Source organism: Phyllobates terribilis, unplaced genomic scaffold (genome assembly GCF_046119375.1).
Source record: "Phyllobates terribilis strain yellow unplaced genomic scaffold, ASM4611937v1 Scaffold_7__3_contigs__length_470593459, whole genome shotgun sequence".
In the NCBI taxonomy this organism is placed as follows: Eukaryota; Metazoa; Chordata; class Amphibia; order Anura; family Dendrobatidae; genus Phyllobates; species Phyllobates terribilis.
Genome location: NW_027362767.1, coordinates 419,633,679 through 419,658,216, shown reverse-complemented (window position 1 = coordinate 419,658,216; position 24,538 = coordinate 419,633,679). Strand labels below are relative to the sequence as shown.

At 45.9% G+C, this 24,538-nt stretch overlaps 1 protein-coding gene across 1 annotated transcript in view; it reads right to left on the bottom strand.

Annotated features, from left to right (window-relative positions):
• The window catches only part of LOC141155582 (uncharacterized), a 232,326-nt gene that overhangs the window by 94,102 nt on the left and 113,686 nt on the right, over nucleotides 1-24,538 (bottom strand). Inside the window, exons 9-13 of the mRNA XM_073642452.1 lie at nucleotides 16,481-16,567; nucleotides 15,984-16,034; nucleotides 15,806-15,856; nucleotides 15,609-15,656; nucleotides 15,286-15,318 (exon numbers count right to left, since the gene is read on the bottom strand). Coding sequence (XP_073498553.1) covers nucleotides 15,286-15,318; nucleotides 15,609-15,656; nucleotides 15,806-15,856; nucleotides 15,984-16,034; nucleotides 16,481-16,567 — 270 coding nt within the window. The remainder of the gene's footprint in view (nucleotides 1-15,285; nucleotides 15,319-15,608; nucleotides 15,657-15,805; nucleotides 15,857-15,983; nucleotides 16,035-16,480; nucleotides 16,568-24,538) is intronic.

The following is a 24,538-nucleotide window of genomic DNA, read 5'->3' as shown; positions in this document are numbered from 1 at the left end:
GTTAGAAAACAGCGTTCGATACCCCAGAAAGACATTTAGAGGGTCGGGTTATGCCTTTTTGTTTGACCAATGCACCTGTGGTATTCTAGCATTTCATAAATTATATTTTCCATTATTTGGTGGGTAGGTTTGTGGTGGTCTATCTGGACAATATTTTGGTTTACTCACCTGATTTTAAGACACATTGGGGGCATGTTAAGCAGGTGCTCCAGACATTAAGGGATAACAAACTTTATGCCAATCTGGAAAAATGTGTTTTCGCTGTTCAGGAGGTGCAGTTTTTGGGGTACTTGTTGTCATCTTCTGGTTTTCGAATGGATCCAGAGAAGATTTGTGCAGTACTTGATTGGGAATGTCCTGGGAACCTGAAGGCTCTTCAACGTTTTCTGGGCTTTACTAATTCTTACCATAAATTCATCCAAAATTAATCTGTTAGCGTGAAACCCCTTACTGACATGACTAAAAAGGGGTCTGATTTTTCAAAATGGTCGGATGCCTCCCTCCAGGCTTTTTCTTCCTTAAAGAATCACTTTGCCACTGCACCTATACTCAGTCAACCCAATGTTTCCCAACCCTTTATTGTGGAGGTTGATGTGTTGGATGTCTGGATTGGGGCTGTGTTGCCTTAGGGTCTTTCCTCTGGTAAATGGTTTCCGTGCACCTTCTTGTCTAAAAAATTGTCTTCGGCTGAGAGGAATTATGACGTGGGTAATAGGGAACTTTTGGTGATCAAATTGGTTTTCAAAGAATGGCGACATTGGTTGGAGGGGACTGTCCTTCCTATTACTGTTATTACTGACCATAAGAATCTATCATACCTCCAGTCAGCTAAACGTCTCAACCCTAGGCAAACCAGATGGTCCCTGTTTTTTACTAGGTTCAATTTTGTTGTCACTTTTCGTCCAGGGGTCAAAAATGTCAAGGCTGATGCTTTGTTCCAGAGCTTCCCTGGTGGTGGTGACCCTGCCCCGATATTACAGAAAGGGGTAGTCATTTCAACACTGTTTCCTGAACTGGATGGTGAGGTGTTAGAGGCTAAGGGGGACGCCCCTGTGTCCTGCCCTTCAGGAAGGTTATTTGTACCATCTGATCTGTGCCGTAAAGTAATTAAGGAACATTATAGCTATGTGCTTGCTGGACATCCAGGTTGTAAGGCAACCAAGGACTTCCTCTCTCATTGTTTTTGGTGGTCGGGGGTTGCATCGGGATATGATTGAACACTTAGCTGCTTGTAGTATTTGCGCGCGTTCAAAGGTTTTGCATACCCGTCCGTCTGCTACTCTTCTTCCGCTACCTATCCCTAGTAGGCCATGGACACACTTGTCATGGATTTTATTACTGACCTACCGGTTTCTGCAAGCAAATGGTGGTTTTGGTGGTAGTAGATGGGTTCAGTAAAATGGTTCATTTTGTTGCATTGCCTGCACTTCCAAATGCTAAGACACTTTCTCAGGTGTTCATAAATGAGATCGTGAAGCTTCACGGGGTTCCCTCCGATGTGGTGCCAGATCAGGGGACCAAGTTTGTTTCCAAGTTCTGGAAGGCATTCTGTTATTGACTGGGGGTGCAGCTGTCCTTTTCCTCTGCCTTCCACCCTCAGTCGAATGGACAGACCAAGCATGTCAATCAGAATCGGGAGACCTATCTCAGGTTTTTCGACTCTGAAAAACAAGAGGATTGGGCATCCTACATACCGCTGACAGAATTTGCTATTAATAATCATCGTCAAGAATGCACTGACAGGTCACCGTTCTTCGGTGCATACGGGTATCACCCACAGTTTGGTACCTTTAGTGGGGGAGGAGGTTCAGGAGTTCATGAGGAGAAAATTTGCTTCGTCGCTCTCCTCAGTATGGCAGGGTGTTCTGAGTAATTTAAAGATCATGGGAGACAGGTATAAACGTACGGCTGTCAGGTCCGGACCTGAATGTGAATGACTTGGTGTGGTTGTCTACCAGGAATATGCGATTGAAAGTTCCTTCTGTGAAACTAGGTTTATTGGTCCCTATTAGTTATGAGCGAGCATGCTCGCTACTGCTCTGTGCTCGTCCGAGCATCTGCTCGAGATGCTTGGAGCTTGCCGAGTATTTTCGGGGTTACTCGGCGGTAGCTCGGGTCCCCTCCCTGCATGTTTGACGCTCTTTACAGAGCCAATGAACATGCAGGGATTGCCTGCCACTGACTGTAATGCTGCAGCCATGTTGGTTGTGGCACTACAGTGATTGGCTGGTCGCACAGCATTATCAAGTCTATACCAGACCTGGCGCCGCTGTGCTCGTCACTGTCACTCCGGAATCAGATAGTGTAGGGAGAGGTGCTGCTGAGCTAAGGAGAGATTTGCTTGTTTATAAGGTAGTGTAGATAGAACAGAAGTATATTACACATATCCATCTCAATAAACAGTCCTTCTGAGGACTAATCCTTCTGCAGAGATGTCAGGCAGGCAGTCTATATAGGCAGGCAGGGTATATAGCAGACTGCAGTGCATATAGCACAAGAGGCTCCATTCCAGTTTTGTCTGCTGCTGCTGCTGTTAGACATTTCAAGACATAGGCCCAGGTCTCAGGGGCCAGGAATAATTTTTTTTTTATCTTAATCCTCATTAATTGCTTAAGAATCAATCCAGAGAACACCGTTTTTCTGCACCATTTGCTTGTTGACACTGCAGAATACAGCCAGGTCCTTTCCATATTACAGCGCTAAAAATCCAGCTATTTAAAACTGTGATATGTTCGTCACACGGATCACATATAATTGCGCTGAAAATATTGCCATTTCTGTCCTTCATTGAAATTTTGTTTCAGTGTGCCAGTGAAGCTATTGACACCAGTTTGCTGTTAAAAATAGTTACCTACAGGCCAGCTATTTAAAACTGTGGTTTGTCCGTCACATGGATCACATATAAGTTTGCTCCAAATTCAGCCATTTGTAGTGAGTGTGAAAGATATTGTCCTCCATTTAAAATGGGAAAGGCACATGTCAAGGTGCATGCAGAGGCCGAGGTCGTGGGCAACAACAAACACCCATATCTTCTTGCTCGACCTTCCTGTCTCAATTAATAGGGGATCGCAGAACACCACTATTGAACACAGAGCAATGTGAAAAGGTTATTGGTTGGCTAGCAGATAATGCTTCCAGTCACTTAGCCACCACCACCACCACCCTGTCTTCCACACGGTCAAGTCACAGTAGCCGTGACCGCATATTCCTCACCCTGAACCTCCTTCCTCCCACCTTGCCGAGTGCCCGGAGACAACTGATCCCACACTTGGACACTCCGAAGAGCAGTTCACTTTTCCATTTATAGATTCGGGCCTCTCGCTCAGTCCACTTGAAGCAGGGCAAAAGGAGATCGCATGTAGCGATGCCCAAATATTTGAGCAGCCACAGTCACATGAAGGCGACGGTGGGAAAGTGTCACAAGAGGTGGACGATGGTGAGACACAATTGCCAGAAAGTCAGGAGGAGGACTAGGGTGCAGAAGTGGAAGACGAGGTGGTGGATGATATAGTAACTGACCCAACCTGGCAGGAGGATATGCAGAGCGAGGACAGCAGCACACAGGGGGAGGGAGGCAGAGCACCCCAACAGACAGGAAGAAACAGTGTGGTGGCCGCAGACAGAAGGCAGGCAACCATTCCCCGTAACACCAACATGAAGGAAGTTGTCAGTATGACTGTTAGGTCTTCCCGAGTCTGGTTGTTTTTTTAAAGACTCTGCCGATATCCCCAAAAAGGCCATTTGTACCACCTTCCAGGCCAGCATCAGCAGGGGTGGCAAAACTATCAGTCTGACCGCCACCAGCATGATCAGGCTCATGACAGCAAAGCACCCGACTTTGTGGGCCGAGCCCCAGGGTCCAGGAACAGTGTCTGCGGGTGGCACTACTGTTTCTTCCTCTGTTGTGCATGCAAGCCAATCTCCTGTCCATGTTGCATGCGAAGATGCCTCCTGCCCTGCACCTGTCATTGCACACTCTCAAGTAGCAGCATCAGTAAGCATGTCCACGTCCTTGTCCCAGCGCAGTGTTTAGATGTCCATACCCCAGTCCTTGGAACGCAAGAGCAAATACGTAGCTAACGCCCCACAGGCCACACTACTAAATTCCCACATTTCGCAACTGCTTGCTCTAGAAATGTTGCCTTTTAGGCTCATGCAGATGGAAGCATTCCGCAACCTGATGTCGGCGGTCATGCCTCGGTACTTGGTCCCCAGCCACCACTATTTCTCCCGGTGTGCCGTTCCCACATTACAAAAGCACATGTCCCAAAACAATAGCCGTGCCCTCAACAACGCAGTTACTGAGAAAGTCCACCATACCATGAACATGTGGACAACTGCTTGTGGGCAAGGACGGTACATCTCGCTGACGGCACACTGAGTTAACATAGTGCAAGCCGGGACCCAGTCGGACCATGGGATGGAACACGTCCCCCCAAAGCCAAGGATTGCGGGCCCTAGGTCAATCAGGGTTGCCCCCACAGTCTACAGCTCCTGCACCTCATCCTCCTCAGCCTCCGCCCCCATCTCCGAAATGACCACATCAGTCACAAGCTGGAAGCACTTCAGCACTGCCTTGGCCAAGCAGCAACAGTAATATGCTTAGGTGACAAACCGCATAATGCTGAAGAGTTGTGGACAGCTCTGAAAGAGCAGGCAGATCTGTGGCTCACACCGCTGAACCTACAGCCAGGCATGGTCATGTGTGACAATGGCCGGAACTGGTGGTGGCTCTGAGGTGAGGCGAGCTCACAAATGTACCATGCCTGGCCCATGTGCTCAACCTCATGGTTCAGCGGTTTCTCAAATCCTGAGCTGATGGATATGCTTGTTAAAGTACGCTACCTGTGTGCCCATTTTAGAAAGTCAGCTACAGCTTCCGCCACCCTTGCCGTGTTTTAGCAGCGTTTGCAACTTCCGGCTCACAGACTGGTGTGTGATGTCCCCACACGTTGGAACTCTACACTGCAGATGTTGGGAAGGATTTGTGAGCAGAAGAGGGCAGTTGTTGAGAACCAGCATCAACAAGGCCAAATGTATTCAGTTCAGACTCCACACATAAGACCTCAGGAGTGGACAAGGATGTCAGACATATTTACCATCCTCCAAAACTTTGAGGACTCCACCAAGATGGTGAGCGGCGATGACGCCATAATTAGCATCACCATCTCGCTTCTCTGTCTTCTGAAACACTCTCTGCTCACAATCAAAGAGGATGCAATGCAGGTGGAGCACGATGAGGTGGAGCAACAAACCATACAGGGTGATTACACACAGCCCAGTGTTATCTCATCCCAATGTGGATTGGGTGACAATGAGCAACAAGAGAAGGAAGAACAGGAGCTAGTTTCATGCACTATAGACGGTACTACCTGCTCATACCGTCTGTTCAGCGTGGATGGCTGGAGAACAGAGAGGAGGAGGAGAGCATGGTCACTCGTCCTCTTGGTGAGGACACGGAAGTCTTGCCTGTTAGCAGTCTGGCACGCATAGCTGAGTTTGTTACGCTGCCTTTCCCATGAACCTCGCGTTCTCAAAATTTTGGGTGACAGTCGTTATTGGTTCGTGATACTTCTAGACCCACGCTAAAAGGAGAACTTTATATCTCTTATTCCTGAGGCGGACAGGTCTACAAAAATTGGGCAGTACCAGAAGGCACTTGTTGCGGAACTATTAAAAAATTCCCATCTGAAAACAGTGGCAGCAGAGGTCACAGTTTGTTGGTCAATCAAGGACTACAGGCGAGAGAGACACAACTCCAATCCAGCAGAGGCTGGGGAATACTGTCAATTTCTGGGAGAGTTTTCTCAGCCCCTCCACAGGCCTTGAGGCGTGGGGTACTCTCACAAGGAGTGCAAAGTTTGGAAAGATGCTGAAGGAGTACCTTGCTGACCGTACCAACGTCCTCCGTGATTCCTCTGTGCCTTATAATTATTGGGTATCCAAGCTTGATACGTGGAATGAACTGGCTCTCTACACCTTGGAGGTCCTGGCCTGCCCTGCCGCTAGCGTTTTATCAGAGCAGGTTCTTAGTGCTCCTGGTGGAATTATTACTGATAAGGGCATCCGCCTGTCAAGTGAAAATGCTGACAGGCTGACTCTTATGAAAATGAACAAGGGCTGGATTGGGCCAGACTTCTCAACACCACCGAATGATAGCAGCGTAACATAAACTCAAATCCAGTGTCTTTTTTTGGGAGATGTATTCCCATGCACCTTTTCACACCAACACATGGGTATACGCTTCCTGATTTTGGCTATTTGCTCTTGTTTTCCTACTTCTCCTCATCCTCATCCTCCACCACCATATCACCAGGGAAGCCGTGGTATGACACTATGGGAGACCCACTTCCTAATAATGGGAACATTTTTGCAGGAGGCCCTCTGACCTCCATGTCTCTTCCAAGGGGCATTGGAGTACCTTACAATTTTTGGCAGCCCTTGCATTCACTGCATAAGCCAACACTATTGGAGACCCACTTCCTAATAATGGGAACATTTTTTCATGAGGCCCTTTATGTCTCTTCCAAGGGGCATTGGAGTGCCTCCCAATTTTTGGCAACCCTTACATTCACTGCATAGGCAAACACAATGGGAAACCCACTTCCTAATAATGGGAACATTGTTCTCAGGAGGCCCTCTGACCACCACGTCTCTTCCAAGGGGCATTGGAGTGCCTCCAAATTTTGGGCAACCCTTGCATTCACTCCATAGGCAAACACAATGGGAGACACACTTCCCAATAATGGGAACATTGTTTTCAGGAGGGAATTGGAGTGTGTCCAAATTTTGGGCAGCCCTGCCACTCATTGTATACATAATAACAGTATAGGAGACTCACTCTTTAGTAATAGGAACAACAAAGCCTAGCCGGCTCTCTAAGAATATTGAGGGCGGATTGCTGGCCCTTTAAGAATAGTAAAGGATGCCTGATGACCCCCAAAAAATAGGCTTTGTGACTTTCAGATTCCCTCCTTCATAAATAAAACAGGATGCGTCTGATCATGTCTCATGATGAGCACACTTTTAAGCAGTGACCTGGGAGTCAGAGATGCTTCCAGGGGTCTTCCCCATCTTGTTCCCATGTCTTTTCAGCACTGTATGCATGTGTCTGATGATATGTCACACACTACATGGCCAAATAAGGTTGTAAAATGTTAAAATGACATTTCCCGGTGAATGCATTTGTCACTGTTGAAAGCAATGCAAAAGTGCAAAAACGCATCAAAAATGCTATGTGTGAACATAGCCCAAGGTGTGGAAGAGTATTTTTGTTTTTGGTTATTTATTTTGCCTTATATAAAAGTCATTACCCTGGAAAGGATGTTCCTTAACATATTTCCCAGGAAAATCCATTTTGGTTTAGTTTTAGTATGTTTTATTGTGAGTCCGTAAAAGTGGCATAATACCTCTGACAACATTGTTGTCAGCAGTGACCTGGGTGTCATAAATGCTTCCAGGGGTCTTTCAAATGCTGTTCCCATGCCATTTGAGCACTGTTCCCATCGATTTGGGCAACTTTTAGGCCCTCTGCAGACCGCCGAGGGGAGCCGTCTGAAAAATGCTCGAGTTTCCCATAGACTTACATTGGGCTCATTACTCGGGTCGAGCACCCGAGTATTCCAATGTGTTCAACCCGAGCAATGAGCACCCGAGCATTTTAGTGCTCGCCCATCACTAGTCCCTATAAAATAACCACCGTCATTAACCCTTCATCGTTTTGTCTTGAACTTCCTCAGGCCCTTAAGGTCTACAACGTGTTCCATAGGTCCTTACTCAAAAAGTATGTAAAACCTCTTGAGCTCTCGCCTCTACCACCACCTCCATTAATGTTTGCTGGTAATCAGGAGGTCCAGATTTCAAGGACTGTAGATTCTCGTCTCCAACGTCGTTCTCTATAACACTTGGTGCACTGGAAAGGCTATGGTCCAGAGGAGAGGATGTGGGTTTTAGTGTCAGAAGTGAACGCTCCCAGATTGGTTCGCTCATTCCACACCTCTTATTCTGAGAAACCCGGTCTGTGTGTCTGGAGGCCACTTATAGAGGGGGGGTATTGTCACGGGTGTGTCAGAAGTGCAGTTGGTTGCAGGAGATCTCTACATTTGGCATTACAGACATCATCTTAGAGACTGTCTTTAGCTACCTCCCTCTAGCTAATTAACTCCTTGGCCTGGGTGTATAAATACCTGCTGTGCTTCAGAGGGAGGTGCCTACAATATTCATTATTGCTTGTGAACGTTTTAGCAAGAGCAGTGCTTCTACCTCTTTGGAGCTTGAGGTCGTGTTGGCATTTGCCTGGAGTCATCTAAAGTTAAGCAATTTCCCCCTGTTTGTCCTTCCTTGTTGTCTAGTGTTTAGCGGGGATCGACTAATGCTCATCTCCTCCCTTCCCTAGCCTGTACCAAATGCCAGGGAAAGACAGGGCGAGGTACACGTGCGACGAATGGTGAAGAGCCAATACAGGGACGTTAGGGGAGACAGGGTGATGCTAGATCAAATTAGGAGGTCTCCACTCCCCCCGTTTCCCTAAGTCTGGCTCCCTTTCCCTCTTCCCTTTGTGTTGCACTAAGTCTTTCCCACACCTTGCTTGACAATTGGGTACTGCAATAGCATATTTTCATTTTCACTCTTCACTACACTGCTAGATGAATTTCCAAAGGGGTCTAATTTCCAAATTGGGGTCAACTGAGGCAGGTTTCTGCTCTTCTGGGACCAAGGGGCTCTGTATATGGAGTCTGCAAACTTCTCTAATAGTGCTCCTTCCCTTCGAAGTCTTTCCGTGTAGCCAAACAATACTGTACAGCCACATATGGAGTAATGTCATATTCACGAGAAATTGTGTGACAAATTATGCCGTAATTTTTTTCTATTTCCCCTTGTGAACATGTAAAATTTGGGGCTAAAACAATATTATAGTTGTAAAAATATAAGTTTTTTCTTCACCATTTAATGGTATAAAATTTTGTGATTTTTGGGAAACACATGTGGTGTCAATATGCCTACTGCACCCCTAGATGATTAAGAGGTATAGTTTGCAAAATAGGGTCACTTATGCGGGTCCTGCTGTCCTGACACCTCAGAGGCACTGTCAATGTTACGTGGCGCCCGCAAACCATTCCAGGCAAATCTGAACTCTGATATGGAGCTCCTTCCTTTCTGAACTTTGCACTGTGCCTAAGAAGTAGTTTTTGACCATATGGGGTATTGCTGTATTCAGGAGACATTCTGTAACACATTTTGAGGTCTATTTTCTCCTATTAGCCCTTTTGAAAGTTAATATCTTGGGGTTCAGTTTTTGAAAATGGTTTTACTTTTGGGTATTTTGTCATGTAGCCCCTCAAAATCACTTCAAATGTACTGTGATCCCTAAAAAATAGGTTATGTACATTTTGTTGGAAAAATGACAAATTGTGGATAAACTTTTAGGCTATGTGCGCACGATGCGTATTTGAAGCAGAAATTTCCTGAGCGTTTCTGCATCTCTTTGGCAGAAAAAACGCATGCGGATTTTACATGTGTTTTTGACGCCATTTTGATGCGTTTTTTACATGCATTTTTTTAAGCGTTTTTGTACATCAATGAATGCTTTTTGGAGCTAAATAAAGTTATTTGGTGGGACATTGCTTAAACCATTGGATTACCATAAGAACTGGGGTGAGTATATTCGTTCATTTAAATGATTAAAGAATGTGTCTGTTGTATTTAAAATAAAGTGTTTACTCTGTGTGTTTATTTAGCTCTTTATTTTACTTTAATTAAGTTTGGTCATGAAAAGGTCTGATTGACACCAAACAAAAGAGCTAGATGTCAACTAGTCCTATTCACCCAATCTTCATTAGCATTTCTATTCATTTAATTTATGTGGCTGCTGTGAGCTGCTATTTTTAGCCTGGGAAGGTGCCATTAGGCAAACATGGTGCCTAGCCATAATTAACATCTCACAGCTGTTTCTTTAGCCCCTAAGTCCCCCTGATCAGCAACAAGCAGCGCTTTGGACGCATCATATTTTTGTTGAGTCCAAAATGTTGCGTTCTAATGCCGCACATTTCTTGTCGGTACATGTCAATCTTCAGCATATAATGACACTTCAATCGGTCAAATTCTGCAGCGGAGACTAGCTTGTCTGCTAGAGAAATTGACATGCTGCGGGTGAGTTTGGGTACGTGGCCACGGTCAGGAGCCGCTGCAGGTTTGACGCTGCATGTTTATACAGCATCAAACCCGCAGTGTCCAGATGTTACTGTATAGTGGATGGGATCTCTAGAAATCCCATGTCCACTATGCGTGCATCAGAGGCTGCGGATCACCTGTGGACACTGACATGCGGTGCGTCTTTCAGGACCGCAGCATGTCAAATTCTCTTGCAGAGTCGCTAGTGTCCGCAACAGAAATTTGACCACTAGAAAGTATAGAATGCGGTAAATACGCATGGTTCAGTGAACACATGTGGATTTACCTGCATTCAATAGAATGCAACGTTTTGGATGCAGAAAAAATGTGCATCCAAAGCGCTGCTATGTCTGAATTATGGGCACAGAGCCTAAAATAAAAAAGAAAATGGCATGGGCTCCTGCGTCATTTTTATAACCAGCAGAGGGAAAGCCGACCGCTGGGTGCTGATGTTATTAGCCGCAGAAGGGGCCATTAGCCAACAATGTTCTATTAATATCAGTCCACAGCTGTTTGTTTAGCCTTTACTGGTTAGATTACAGGGGGACCCCGTAAAAAAAATAGACGTGGGGTCCCCCTATAAAATCTAACCAGCAAAGGCTAAACTAGACAGCTGCAGGCTGATTAATAGCCATGGAAGGGGCCATGGATACTAGCCCCCTCCGTGGATATTAATATCACCCTTCAGCAGTCCCAGAAATGGCATATCCATAAGATGCACCAAATCTGGTGCTTAGCCTCTGCTCTTCCCACTGCCCTGTAGTGGTGGTGAGTGGGGTAATGAAGTTGGGGTTCACATCAGCCTTGTATTGGCGGCTGATGTGAAGCACAGGTTAGTAATGGAGGGCGTCTATAAGACGCCCTCCATTACTAACGTGTAGTAAAATGGTCGCTGCCTTTCAATAAAAACACAGCCAGAATAAAGTATTTTAATGTAATAAAAAACACACTTTTTAGAAAAAAAAAAAATATATTGTACGCCTCCATGAAGGCCTTGATCCCCTAAAAAAAATGTAAAATAACAAACAACCATATTCCTCGCCTGTCCGCCGTCAACGACGCAGTCCACGTACCGCCAATGAGTGTCCCACGACGATCTGTGTCACTTCTACAGCTGTGACATCAGCAATCACTGATGTCACAGCTGTAGAATACAGCACTGTATACTGACAGGGGTGATTTTACACCCCTATCAGTATACATGCTGCAGGAGGTCACTGGGGTTCATCAGCTGAAGATCAGCTGATCAGCCCCGGCAGGCTCACCGAGCCCGCACCCCCAGTATACTGCTGGCTGCCAGGAGCAGCGCATCGCAGCCGGGGACCAGGAGGACACCGGGGGCTGCCAGACAGGTGAGTATGAGGATTTTTTTTTACTTTTTACTTTATTTCTTTTTTTTACTACCGCGGGCACGCAGGCTGGGCAGAGCAGACTACGGCTCCTCCCAGGCACACCGCTCTCGCTGATATCAGCGAGGGCGGCAGTCAGATGAGAGGAGTAGTAGCCTCCTCCCCCAACCCGGGTACCACCCGCAGGGTGTTTCCTACATGAATTTGCGCCTATTGGCTTTCATTGAAATGCAGCAAATCCACAGGTTACCTGCGGTTTTTCTGCGTTTCAATTCAAGTCAATGGACGTGAATTCGAGGCGGAAACGCCCGAACAATGGTTCTGCTGCATTTTTTAACACAATGCGAATCCAGAGCGGAAATGTCTGCATCATGTGCACAGCACATCCGGATTCGCATTGCTATGCATGGCAGACCTATTAACAAGCGTTTTCACAGCGTTTCCACGTGGGAAAACCGCCGCAAAAACGCTTAAAAAATGCTATGCGTGCACATAGGCTTAAACTTTCTAACTTCCTAAAAAAAATAAGGTTTTAAAAATGATGCTAATGTAAAGTAGACATGTGGCAAATGTTATTTATTAACTATTTTGTGTGGTATAACTATATGATTTAAGGGCATAAAAATTAAAAGTTTGAAAATTGCAAAACTTTCCCATTTTTCAATATTTTCATAAATAAACACAAATCATATTCACCTAAATCTACCTCAAACATGAAGTAAAATGTATCACAAAGAAATCTCAGAATCACTGGCATATGTTGAAGCATTCCAGAATTATTACCACATAAAGTGACACTGGTCAGATTTAGAAAATGAGGCTCGGTCATTAAAGTACAAAGTATCTCAGTCCTTAAAGGGTTAATATCAGACTTAGTGTCAACAAACAATGTTTCTCCCCTCTGTAGGACTCCCTAAGGATTTAATTTTTGTTCCTTTTTTTTTTTTTTTTTTTTAATGTTTAGTTTTCTTAATGAGATTTTTTCCAAAGTTAGGAAATTTATAGCAAGCACTGTGAGAGAACATATTCCATTATGTTTCTGTGTATCCATTTTGTCTCATTCTCTTGTTCCATGGTGATTAATTAGTTAACACTGCTGGGAGGAGAAGTTTCACATTTCTGTTCCCGTCCCTAAATTCCTATTGGCTACATCCTTGGGCGAGATGTTCCCTTTGTTTCTGACACTATATAAATTTTAGCTGTGCATTAATAAATGAGAAATCCTTCTTAGTACACCATGACAAGGCTGTGCTGTTTTATTTCCAGAGCATTCCTAAAAAATTTCTTTTTATTTGAAGTTCAAAACGCATAGAAGAGAGTGGATTTCACTCACAGAAATTTGGCACCCAAACAGGGATTAGACGCGCGTTGTTCCATCCAAATCTCCAATGAGAATGGACTCTCTAGCAAAAATGAATCTAAAAAGCTGCAGCAAGGTTTACTCCGAGCCAACAGATTGCCGGTACAGGGGAAAGTGTGATGTAATTTATTGTGATAGAAAGATCAGGTGGGGAAGATACGCGAGATGGAGGAAAAATTATGAGTTCAGATTTGTCCACATTGAGCTTAAGGAAGCGAAAGGAGAAGAAGGAGGATATGGCTGATAGACACGCTGGGATTCTGGACAGCAGAGAGGTGACGTCTGGGCCAGAGAGGTAGACCTGAGTGTCAACAGCGTACAGATGGTACTGGAAGCCATTGGACTTTATGGGCTGTCCCAGGCCGAGGGTGTAAATTGAGAAGAGTAGGGGTCCTAGGACAGAGAATGAGGGACTTCACAGAAGAGAGAGGGCGGGATAAGGAAGCAGTGTGGGAGTGGGAGACACTAAATGTGCAGTTGGAAAGGTATGAGGAGATCCAGGATAGGGCAAGGTCTTTGACGCCAAAGTAAGAGAGAATCTGTAGTAGGAGTCAGTGGTCAACTGTGTTGAAGGCAGAGGACAGGTCAAGAAGGAGGAGTATAGAGAATTGTCTATTAGCTTTGGCTGTAAGTAAGTCATCAGTAATTTTGGTAAGGGTAGTTTCGGTGGAATGATGAGGGCGGAAGCCAGATTGCTGGTTGTCAAAGGTAGAATTAGATGAGAAGTGAGAGGAAAGTTCAGCGTGAATGTGTAGCTCAAGGAGTTTGGAGGCAATTCTACTGTTCCTACCCCAATGATCAAATTGACTCTTCCTGGAGACAGAACTTTAGATTTCTTAATAGATACTGGGGCAGACAAATCTGTTATGAATGCAAATAATATTTTTGCTTGGATAATCATCTAAGATTTTATTCCACACATAATATGATTATTTTCCCTTAGGCTAACTTCAGTATTTGGTCAGTATTTTACATCAGTATTTGTGTAAGGTGCCAAGCAAGGTAATCATGGGTGAGCTGTAGCCCATGCTTGCTTTGGCACTTAACAGACAAAGTATGTCCTCGCTCTGGTGTGCTGCTGTGTATGTAGTGTTTCCCACTTACAGTACTTCTGGCCAGTCGGCCTTTTCTGACACCAGGAATTCCTCTTCTGGACCAGGAGAGCAATCAATTCAGAGGACATAGAGTTCATAAAAACAACCAGAACTTTACTTAGTAACTGGCAGTATTTACAGTATTGACAGGCAGGTATAAAGCATAAGGTCCAACGGGTTGTCATTTTTCCCACAGGTACCGGATGCATCTTCAGGCCTGGTTCCCGATCTAGGTGAAGCTTCTCTGTTGCTTTCTTCTCTAGCCCTAGAGATTCCTCCTCACCAATGACAGTATATATGGACCCCATTTCACTCCGCCTGTGAGTAATTGAGTACTGACTTCTTCTGCAGCCTCGCAGACCGACTGTGTCTTGAGGTTCCCAGGCCGGCTAAGGGGACTCTTGCAGATGGATTCTCTGGTGATCCACTGTCCGGGATACTAGGCCCACGCCTACCCTAGCAGCCCCTACAGAGCCTGCTGGTTTCTGCTGTACTGCACAACTACTGACTGTGCTCATGTCCTGCACTTGACAATAGCACTCAGTTCCCCTTCCCTCTACTGGGCCGGATGTTACAGTTAACCCTACCTAGGCCAAACTGCAGCTCTTGAGGGTTCTAACTTCAGGAATGTACTTTTAACCCTTTTTAGTATCATAGGCAGACTATCACCTCCAACACTACTACATTTGTAAGCCAAAATCAGGAGTAGAATAATCAGAGGAAATTTATAATAGTAACACGTCACCACTTCTGCATTTTTAACCCACTTCTGGTTTTAGCTTCCAAATACTTATGTAAAATACTGACCTGAACATATGAACATGGCCTTATGATGATCATACGTAAAAGTACACAAAGTTGTAATGACTTTACCCGTTCTGTACTTATATATTTATATTGGTTAAATCTCCATTTTTTCTGATACAGACCTACAAATCGGCTGCACAGAAATAACTTTAACAATATTTTTTCTAGAATTAGGAAATTATAACAAGCATAGGAAACCGAAATATAATTCTAATAACTATGTGTAACTCACAAATCCTATCTCACCCCTTCTCTTCCTCCTGCCTCAAATTAGTCAAATTCTTCTTGAATTATAATCTGTGGGTGTTGGCGTTCTAGTGATCCCCTGTCTGACTGTTCCTACATTGTATTTGTGCTCTCCCTTCTTGGCTTTGTAATATCTGTCTGAAGTTTAATACTACAAGAAACATACATTTAGACATGTCAGCACTAAGAGAGTGGTGGAGAGCATGAGGTCACCCCCAAAGACTGGGAAAAGAGCAGAGAAATGAGCATAAAAACTTACTAGTGGTCTCTAGAGGTTGGGTCGTAGTTGGAGCTGTATCAGAAACAGAACAGTTATTACAAAATTTTATTATCAAAACTTAAAAAAAAAACATTTGCAAAGTTTTTTGACTCTGATAGATTTTTTTGTGTTTTATAATAAAAATATAAATCACTTTCTTGTAGATAACAGTGAGGGAGTTGTAGTCTGGGATGCGGATGAGGCAGGAGCTGAAGCAAAGGCGCAAATAATTTATGTGATACATTCAAGTGACTCATTATTATAAGGAGATTTATGTGTGTCTTTAACTGTCTTACTTTTTCTGAAAAAAAAACAGAACTCACCAGTAGTCACAGAAGTGGTTGTGGTTGAGATTGTTGTTGTCGTTGGAACTGTAAGAAAAAGCTAAGTTATTAATATTAAATATAGCAGTAAAAAACTATGTTCCCCTTCTGTCTCTTCTGTACGTCTCACTAAGGATTTCATTGTATTTATTTTATTTTCCTCTTTTTTATTCTTGACAAAACATCCAAAGTCTCACCAGTAGTAAGAAGTGACATGATTGTAGTTGGATCTAATGATGTATCAGGCGCTGCAGCAAAAAGGAAAAGTTATTTAAAAATTACGATCAGACTACAAAGTAAGTCTCATTCTAAACATATGGGCAGTTTGGATTTGGATTTCAAGTTTGTTTTATGGGAAAAATACCCAAAACTTACGAGTAGTAATAGTTGAAGTAGTTGTAGCTGAGGTTGTGGATGTTGTTTTAGCTGAAGACAAAAAGGCAAAATTATTAATCTACAGGAATCGGAAGAGTAACAGAAATGTTTCTGCTTTCGGTTGTCTCATATTTGTGTTACATTTAGAATGTATTGTTATTTTTGTTTTTGTTTCTTTAATTTTTAAGCTTCTTAATGACAAAAATTAACTAACACCCAATAGTAACAAGTGAAGAAACAATTCGAGTTTTTTTCATTTTAGGAAAATTAAGATTTCTCTTTATGGTGATCAGTCGCCCGGACATAGAAGACCAGGACCTTATAATTACTCTTCCTGTCCTGAATATATATATCTATAGTCCTTAAAGCTCCATTTTTTTCTGATACAGAGCTCCAAATCCTTTGCTCAGAAATACATTTAAAGTGGTTTTTATCAAAGTTAGTAATTTTATAGCAAGCATAGGACATTATTATATACTGTATATAACATCACATACATGGACAGCTGCTGCACCAGGGGGGACATGCATTCAAAATCTGGAAAATCTGGGGACATTCCTCAAGGAAGCAAATACATGGAGCTGCTGAAAAGAAGAGACATGAGCTTAGTATCATCATTAATATATAGATAATATAGGTAATAGAATGAATATTTTGACAATGGACTGGACAGACAGAACCATCAGTATCTTCTCCATATAACAGACTGGGAGGGTGGACAGATACAATATGCAGGATGGAGTGATAGTTGTATAAATTGTGGTGCCTAGACCTAAGCCCAATGTCCCAAATACTGCTATAATGCATATAGTACAAAGAGGAGACAACATCTCACCTCCCCCACATCTGTTATCATTAGTGTTGAGCGAGCACTAAAATGCTCGGGTGCTCGAAGCTCGGGCCGAGCTCACCGTGATACTCGGGTGCTTGACCCGAGCAACGAGCCCAATGTTAGTCTATGGGAGACCCGAGCATTTTTGCGGCGGCACCCCCGGCAGTCTTTTAAAAGCCTAACAAGTGCCCAAAAAGATAGTGACAGTGCTCAAATGACATGGGGACAGCATGGGGATCGCCCTAGGAAGCATTTCTGACCCCCAGGTCACTGCTGTCAACAACGTGGTCAGAGGTATTAAGCCACTTTTACGGGCTCACAATAAAACGTTCAAAAACTAAACTCACACGGTTTTCCTGTGAAATATGTTAAGGAAGTTCCTTTCCAGGGTAAAGACTTGTATATAAGGTAAAATAAATAACCCAAAAAAAAAATATTCCTCCACACCTTGGGCTATGTTCACAAGTAGCATTTTTCATGCGTTTTTGCACTTTTGTATGGCTTTCAACCATGACAAATGCATTCACTGGGAAATGTCATTTTATCATTTTACAATCTTATCTGGCCATGTGCTATGTGACACATGCATACAGTGCTGAAAAGACATGGGAACAGCATGGGGAAGACCCCTGGTAGCATCTCTGACACCCAGGTCACTGCCTAAAAGTGTGCCCATCAGAAGTGATCCTTTCCGCATCAGAAGATGCAGACTATCCCCATGCAAGTCCTTGTCCCAGGGCAGTGTTCAATTGTATCTCCCCCATTCCTTGCAATGCAAGCACAAGTATGCAGCCTGCCACCCACCCACCCCCAGGCTGCAATACAATACTGCTAGCTTGCTTGCACTTGAAATGGGGCCATTTAGTTTGGAGGAGGCTGAAGCTGGCCACTACCTTATGGCTGCTTCGGCAGCAGGTACCCATACTCAGTCCCCAGCCGCCCGGCGGCCGGGTGTCCACGCTCAGTCCCCAGCCGCCAGGGGGCAGCTGAGTGTCCCTACTCGGTCCCCAGCTGCCCCTATTTCTCCTTGGAACATCCCCCCGCACACTTTTCTTAGCCCGGCCTGCTTTAGGGCAGCATTGGACGAGCCCACCAGAGAACCAGACTCCTCCGGTGGGCCCTGGCTTCTCCATCAGGAGAGTTGAGAGTGCCAAGGTGAGGAGCATGATGATGATGATAGAAGTTAGCATCTGCTTTGTTTTCTTGGAATGCAAGCGTAAGTGTGAATCCTGCCACCCACCCACCTGCAGGCTGCAATATCATACTGCTAGCTTGCTTGCACTTGAAATTGGGCCTTTTAGGCTTGTGGAGGCAGAGGCCGGCCACCATGTCATGGCTGCATCGGCGGCCTGGTATCCATACTCAGTCCCCAGCCGCCCAGCTGCTGGGTGTCCATACTCGGTTCCCAGCCACCCCGTGGCCGGGTGTTCACACACGGTCCCCAGCCGCCGGGGGCGGCCGGGTGTCCATAAACAGTCCCCAGCCACCCCTATTTCTCCTTGGAACATCCCCCCCCCACACTTTTCTTAGCCCGGCCTGCTTTAGGGCAGCATTGGACGAGCCCACCAGAGAACGAAACTCCTCTGGTGGGCCCTGGCTTCTCCATCAGGGGAGTTGAGAGTGCCAAGGTGAGGAGCATGGTGATGATGATAGAAGTTAGCATCTGCTTTGTTTTCTTTGAATACAAGCGTAAGTGTGCAACCTGCCACCCACCCACCCCTAGGCTGCAATACCATAGTGCTAGCATGCTTGCACTTGAAATTGGGCCTTTTAGGCATGTGGAGGCAGACGCCGGCCACCATGTCATGGCTGCGTCGGCGGCCTGGTATCCATACTCAGTCCCCAGCCGCCCAGCTGCCGGGTGTCCACGCTCGGTCCCCAGCCGCCAGGGGGCAGCCCGGTGTCCATAATCGGTCCCCAGCCGCCCCGTGGCCGGGTATCCACAAACTGTCCATAAACTGTCCCCATCTGCCCCTATTTCACTTTGGAACATCCCCCCACACACTTTTCTTAGCCCGGTCTGCCTTAGGGCAGCATTCGACGAGCCCACCAGAGAACCAGACTCCTCTGGTGGGCACTGGCTTCTCCATCAGGGGAGTTGAGAGTGCCAAGGTGAGGAGCATGATGATGATGATAGAAGTTAGCATCTGCTTTGTTTTCTTGGAATGCAAGATCATCTATGTAGTAGCGGCTAGGCCTGAGGTGGTCAGCGTTTTGGCGCATATTCTACCTCATCCGAGGATTGCTGGATGTTTTCCTGCTACTATCTCAGTACTATGACTCCCGTTAAAACAAAGCATCAGGTGATGATAAATGATGGATGAGGTGGTGGCAAAGGAGAAAGAGCAGGAGGAACAGGGACCATACACATCAATATCAGGTCAGTCACCACACATGTCTAGTAGGATATGTTTCTGTACCAAAAGGAGAGGTTCAGCTACACAGTTATAGGGCATGCAGTGAGTGCAATGCCTACCAAAAATTTCGAGGCACTCCAAAGCCCCTTGGAAGTGACATGGAGGTCATAGGGCCTTAACTAAACCGTTTTTTCCATTTATAGCAACTGGGTCTCCTGTACACTGTTGGCCTAAGCAGTGAATGGAAGGCTTTCCAAAAATTATGAGGAACTGCAATGCCCCTTGAAACAGACATGGATTACAGCATACTAAAAACCTTCTACCCATTATTGGGGAGTAGGTCTCCCTTAGTGTTCCCCTTTGCATTGAAAAGCAAAAGCTGACTAAAATTAGGAGGAAATGCAATGCCCGTTGGAAGAATGGTGGAGTTCGCAGTGGAATAAAAAGACAATATTAATGCCAGTGGGAAAAGTGGAGGAGGTCGCAGTAGTTTAACAAAACCATTTTTTTGATGCCCCTTGGAAGAGACGTGGAGGTCGCAGTGGAATAAAAAGACAATATCAATGCCCCTGGGCAAAGTGGTGGAGGTCGCATTAGCTTAACAAGATGGTTTTAATGCCCCTTGGAAGAGTGGTGGAGGTCTCAGTAGCTTAACAAGACGGTTTTAATGCCCCTTGGAAATGTGGTGGAGGTCGCATTAGCTTAACAAGACAGTTTTAATGCTCCTTGGAAAAGTGGTGGAGGTCGAATTAGCTTAACAAGACGGTTTTAATTCCCCTTGGAAGAGTGGTGGAGTCGCAGTAGCTTAACAAGACGGTTTTAATGCCCCTTGGAAGAGACGTGAGAGTTTCAGTAGCTTAAGTTACGGTTTTAATGCCCCTTGGAAGAGACGTGGAGGTCACAGTGGAATAAAAAGACAATTTCAATACCCCTTGGAAAAGTGGTGGAGGTCGCATTAGCTTAACAAGACATTTTTAATGCCCCTTGGAAGTGACGTGGAGGTCCCAGTAGCTTAACAATACGGTTTTAATTCCCCTTGGAAGAGACGTGGAGGTCGCAGTAGCTTAACAAGATGGTTTTAATGCCCCTTGTAAGAGACTTGGAGGTTGCAGTAGCTTAACAAGACGGTTTTAATGCCCCTTGGGAGAGTGGTGGAGGTCGCAGTAGCTTAACAAGACGGTTTTAATGCTACTTACAAGAGCCATGCAGTACAGCATATTAAAAACATTATTCCCATTAATGGGGAGTGGGTCTCCCATAGTCTTTGCCTATGCCTTCCAAGCAAAAGCTGCCAAAAATTTGGACGGTGGTGGTATAGTGGTGGTGGAGGCTGAGGATAAGGAGAAGAGCAAAAAAAAGCCGAATTGAGGAAGCGTACCCATGTGTGGGTGTGAAGCGGTGCATGGGACTAAACCTCCCAAAATAACACAGTGGATTTGACTTTATGTTAATCTGCTGTCATTTGGTAGTGATGAGAAGTCTGGCCCAATCCAGTCCTTGTTCATTTTGATAAGGGTCAGCTTGTTAGCATTGTCAGTTGACAGGCGAGTGCGCTTATCAGTTATAATTCCCCCAGTGTCACTAAAAACACGCTCCTATAACACGCTAGCGGCAGGGCAGGCCATGACCTCCAAGGCAAACAGAGCGAGTTCATTCCAAGTGTCCAGCTTGGATACCCAAAAATTAAAAGGCACAGAGGAATCACGGAGGACGCTGGTTCGGTTGGCAAGGTACTCTCTCACCATCTTTTGAAACTTTCCACTCCTTGTGAGATTACCCCGCACCTCAGGGCCTGTAAGCTCGGCGGGTCTTAGAAAACTGTCCCAGAACGTTGACAGTGTTCCCCTGCCTCAGCTGGATTGGAGTTGCTTCTCTCTCGCCTGTACGCCTTGGTTGGGCAACGAACTGTGACCTCTGCCGCTAGCGTGTTCAGATGGGAATTTTTTTAACAGTTCTGCAGCAAGGGTCTTCTGGTACTGCCCCATTTTTTTAGACCTCTCCACCTCAGGAATAAGAGAGTGAAAGTTCTCCTTGTAGCGGGGGTCTAAAGGTGTCACCAACCAGTAATGACTGTCACCCAACATTTTGACAAAGCGAGGGTCATGGTTAAAGCAGCATAACATAAAGTCAGCCATGCGTGCCAGACTGGTAATGGGCAAGACTTCTGTGTCCTCACCAAGATGACGACTGACTATGCTCTCCTCCTCCTCTTCCTCCTCCTCGTCCCCCCTGTCCTCAGGCCAACCACGCTGAACCGACGGTATGACAGTTGTACAGGTACTACCGTCTACAGCGCATGATACCAGCTCCTGTTCTTCCTACGCCTCCTCCTCTCCCTCATTGTTCCCCAATGCACATTGGGAAGAGATGACGCTGGGCTGTGTGTAATCGCCAGCTATGGCTTCTTGATCCATCTCATCATACTCTGACTGCAATGCCTCCTCTTTAATTCTCTGCAGAGAGCGTAGCAAAAGACAGACAAGTGGGATGCTGATGCTAATGATGGCGTCATCGCCACTCACCATCTTGGTGGACTCTTCAAAGTTTGTCAGGTTGGTACATATGTCAGACATCCAGGTCCACTCCTGATGTCTTATGAGTGGAGTCTGACCTGAATATCGACAGCCTTGTTGCAGCTGTTACTCCACAACTGCTCGCTTCTGCTCACAAATCCTTTCCAACATGTGGAGGGTAGAGTTCCAATGTGTAGGGACATCACACACCAGTCGGTGTGCCAGAAGCTGCAAACGCTGCTGCATCACAGCAAGGGCGGCGGAAGCTGTAGCCAACGTCAAAAAATGAGCTGATAGGTGGCGTACTTTGACGAGCAGATCTGGCAACTCGGGGTACGATTTAAGAAACCACTGAACCACAAGGTTAAGCACATGAGCCAGGCATGGTACGTGTGTGATCTCGCCTCGCCTCAGAGTCGCCACCAGGTTACGGCTATTGTCACACACGACCATGCCTGGATGTAGGTTCAGCAGTCTCAGCCACAGATCTGCCTGCTCTTTCACAGCTGTCCACAACTCACAAGCAGTGTGAGGTTTATCACCTAAGCTTATGAGTTTCTGCACAGCCTGTTGCCGCTTGGCTGAGGCAGTACTGCAGTGCTTCCAGCTTGTAACTGATGTGGTGATATCTGAGATGGAGGCTGAGCATGAGGAGGAGGAGGAGGATGATGCGCAGGAGCTGTACACTGTGGGGGCAACTCTGACTGACATAGGGCCCGCAATCCTCGGTGTGGGGAGGATGTGTTCCGTCCCAAGGTCCGACTGGGTCCCGGCTTCCACTATCATTACCCAGTGTGCCATCAGGGAGATGTACCGTCCCTGGCCACAAGCACTTGTCCACGTGTCCGTTGTCAGGTGGACTCTCCCAGTAACTGCGTTGTTGAGGGCACAGCAGATGTCTCGGGACACGTGCTTGTGTAGTTCGGGGATGGCACACCGGGCAAAATAGTGTCGGCTGGGGACTGAGTACCGAGGGACGGCCACCGCCATAAGGTTGCGGAAGGATTCTGTCTCCACCAGCCTAAAAGGCAGCATTTACAACGCAAGCAGTCGTGAAATGTGCGAATTTAGGACTGTGACCTGTGGGGCGTTGGCTGCGAATTTGCGCTTTCGTTCAAAGGTCTGGGATATGGACAATTGAACGATGCAGTGGGACGTGGACATGGACGTTGATGCTGTTTCTTGAGAAACTGCCATAACAAGTGAAGACTGAGAGGAGGGGGCATCTTTGAATGCAGTATGGACAGGGGATTGCCTTGCACGCACAACAGGGGGTTCTATTACATGCACAACAGCGGAAGAAGCAGTGGTGACTCCCGCTGACACTGGTCGTGGACCCTGGGGTACGCCCCACAAAGTCGGGTGCTTTGCTGCCATGTGCCTGATCATGCTGGTGGTGGTCAGGCTGGTAGTTTTGTCACCCCTGCTGATGCTGGCATGGCAGGTGGCACAAATGGCCTTTTCGGGGTTATCAGCAGAGTCTTTAAAAAAATTCCAGACTCTGGAAGACCTACCGGTTGTACTGGCAACGTCCCTCGTGTTGGTGTTACGGGGAACTGTTGTCCGCCTTCCGTGTGCGGCCACCACACTGCTTCTTCCTGCCTGTTGGGGTACGCTGCCTCCCTCCCCCTGTGTGCTGCTGGCCTCGCTTTGCGTGTCCTCCTGCCACGTTGGGTCAGTTACTAGATCATCCACCACCTCCTCCTCTTCCACTTGCGCACCACGATCCTCCTCCTCACTTCCTGGCTATTGTGTCTCGTCATCGTCGACCTCTTGTGACAAATTGCCAGCGTCGACTTCCTGTGGCCGTGGCTGTTCAAATATTTGGGCATCGCTACATGGGATCTCCTCTTCCACCACTTCAAGCGGAGCAGGCGAGGGGCACAAATATGGAAATGGACCAGTGAACAGCTCTTCAGAGTATCCAAGTGTGGGATCAGTTGCTGTCTGACAACACTCGGCATGGTGGGAGGAAGGTGCATCAGGGTGAGGAGGAGTATGCGGTCGAGACTCACGGCTACTAAAACTTGACCGTGTGGAAGACAGACCGGAGGTGGTGGTGCCCAGGTAACTGGAAGTATTATCTGCTATCCAATTAATAACCTGTTCACACTGATCAGTTCGCAATACTGGTGTTGTAGTATGCTTCCCTAGTAATTCGGTCAAGAAGTGGGAGCGAGAAGATGTGGCTGTTGGTTGTGCACATTTTCACCTTGGCCACGGCCCCGTCCTCTACACGCACCATCACCAGAACGTCCAGTTCCACGTCCCTTGCCACGCGCCTTGCCCATTGTAATTTAAGTAAAATAGCTTACACTCGCACTATCAATGGAAAAAGGGTAATAGAAAGGAGATTAGAACCGTGGAAGAGGAAAACCACAGTTCTAGTTCTCTGGCCTACACCAGAATCCTTTAAAGAGATATATTTGTGACTGAAAAAGACAGGGAGACACTATTACTGTTATTTTTTTATGTAAAACAGGCCAAAAGTTGGATAATACAGAGATTTGAACCGTGGAACTGCAAAACCACAGTTATAGTTATGTGGCATACACCAGAATATTTCAAACAGATATATTGGTGTCTGATCAATCAGGGAGACACTATTACTGTTTTTCTTTATGGAAAAAATACCAAAAGCTGGATAATACAGAGATTTGGACCGTGGAACTGCAAAACCACAGTTCTAATTTACTGGCGTATACCAGACTTTTTTAAATAGATATATTTGGGGTTGAACAATCAGCGACACACTCAAATTGTTTTTTTTATGTAAAAAAGGCCCAAAAGTGGATAATACAGAGATCTAAACTGTGGATCTGCAAAACCACAGTTATAGTTATGTGGCGTACA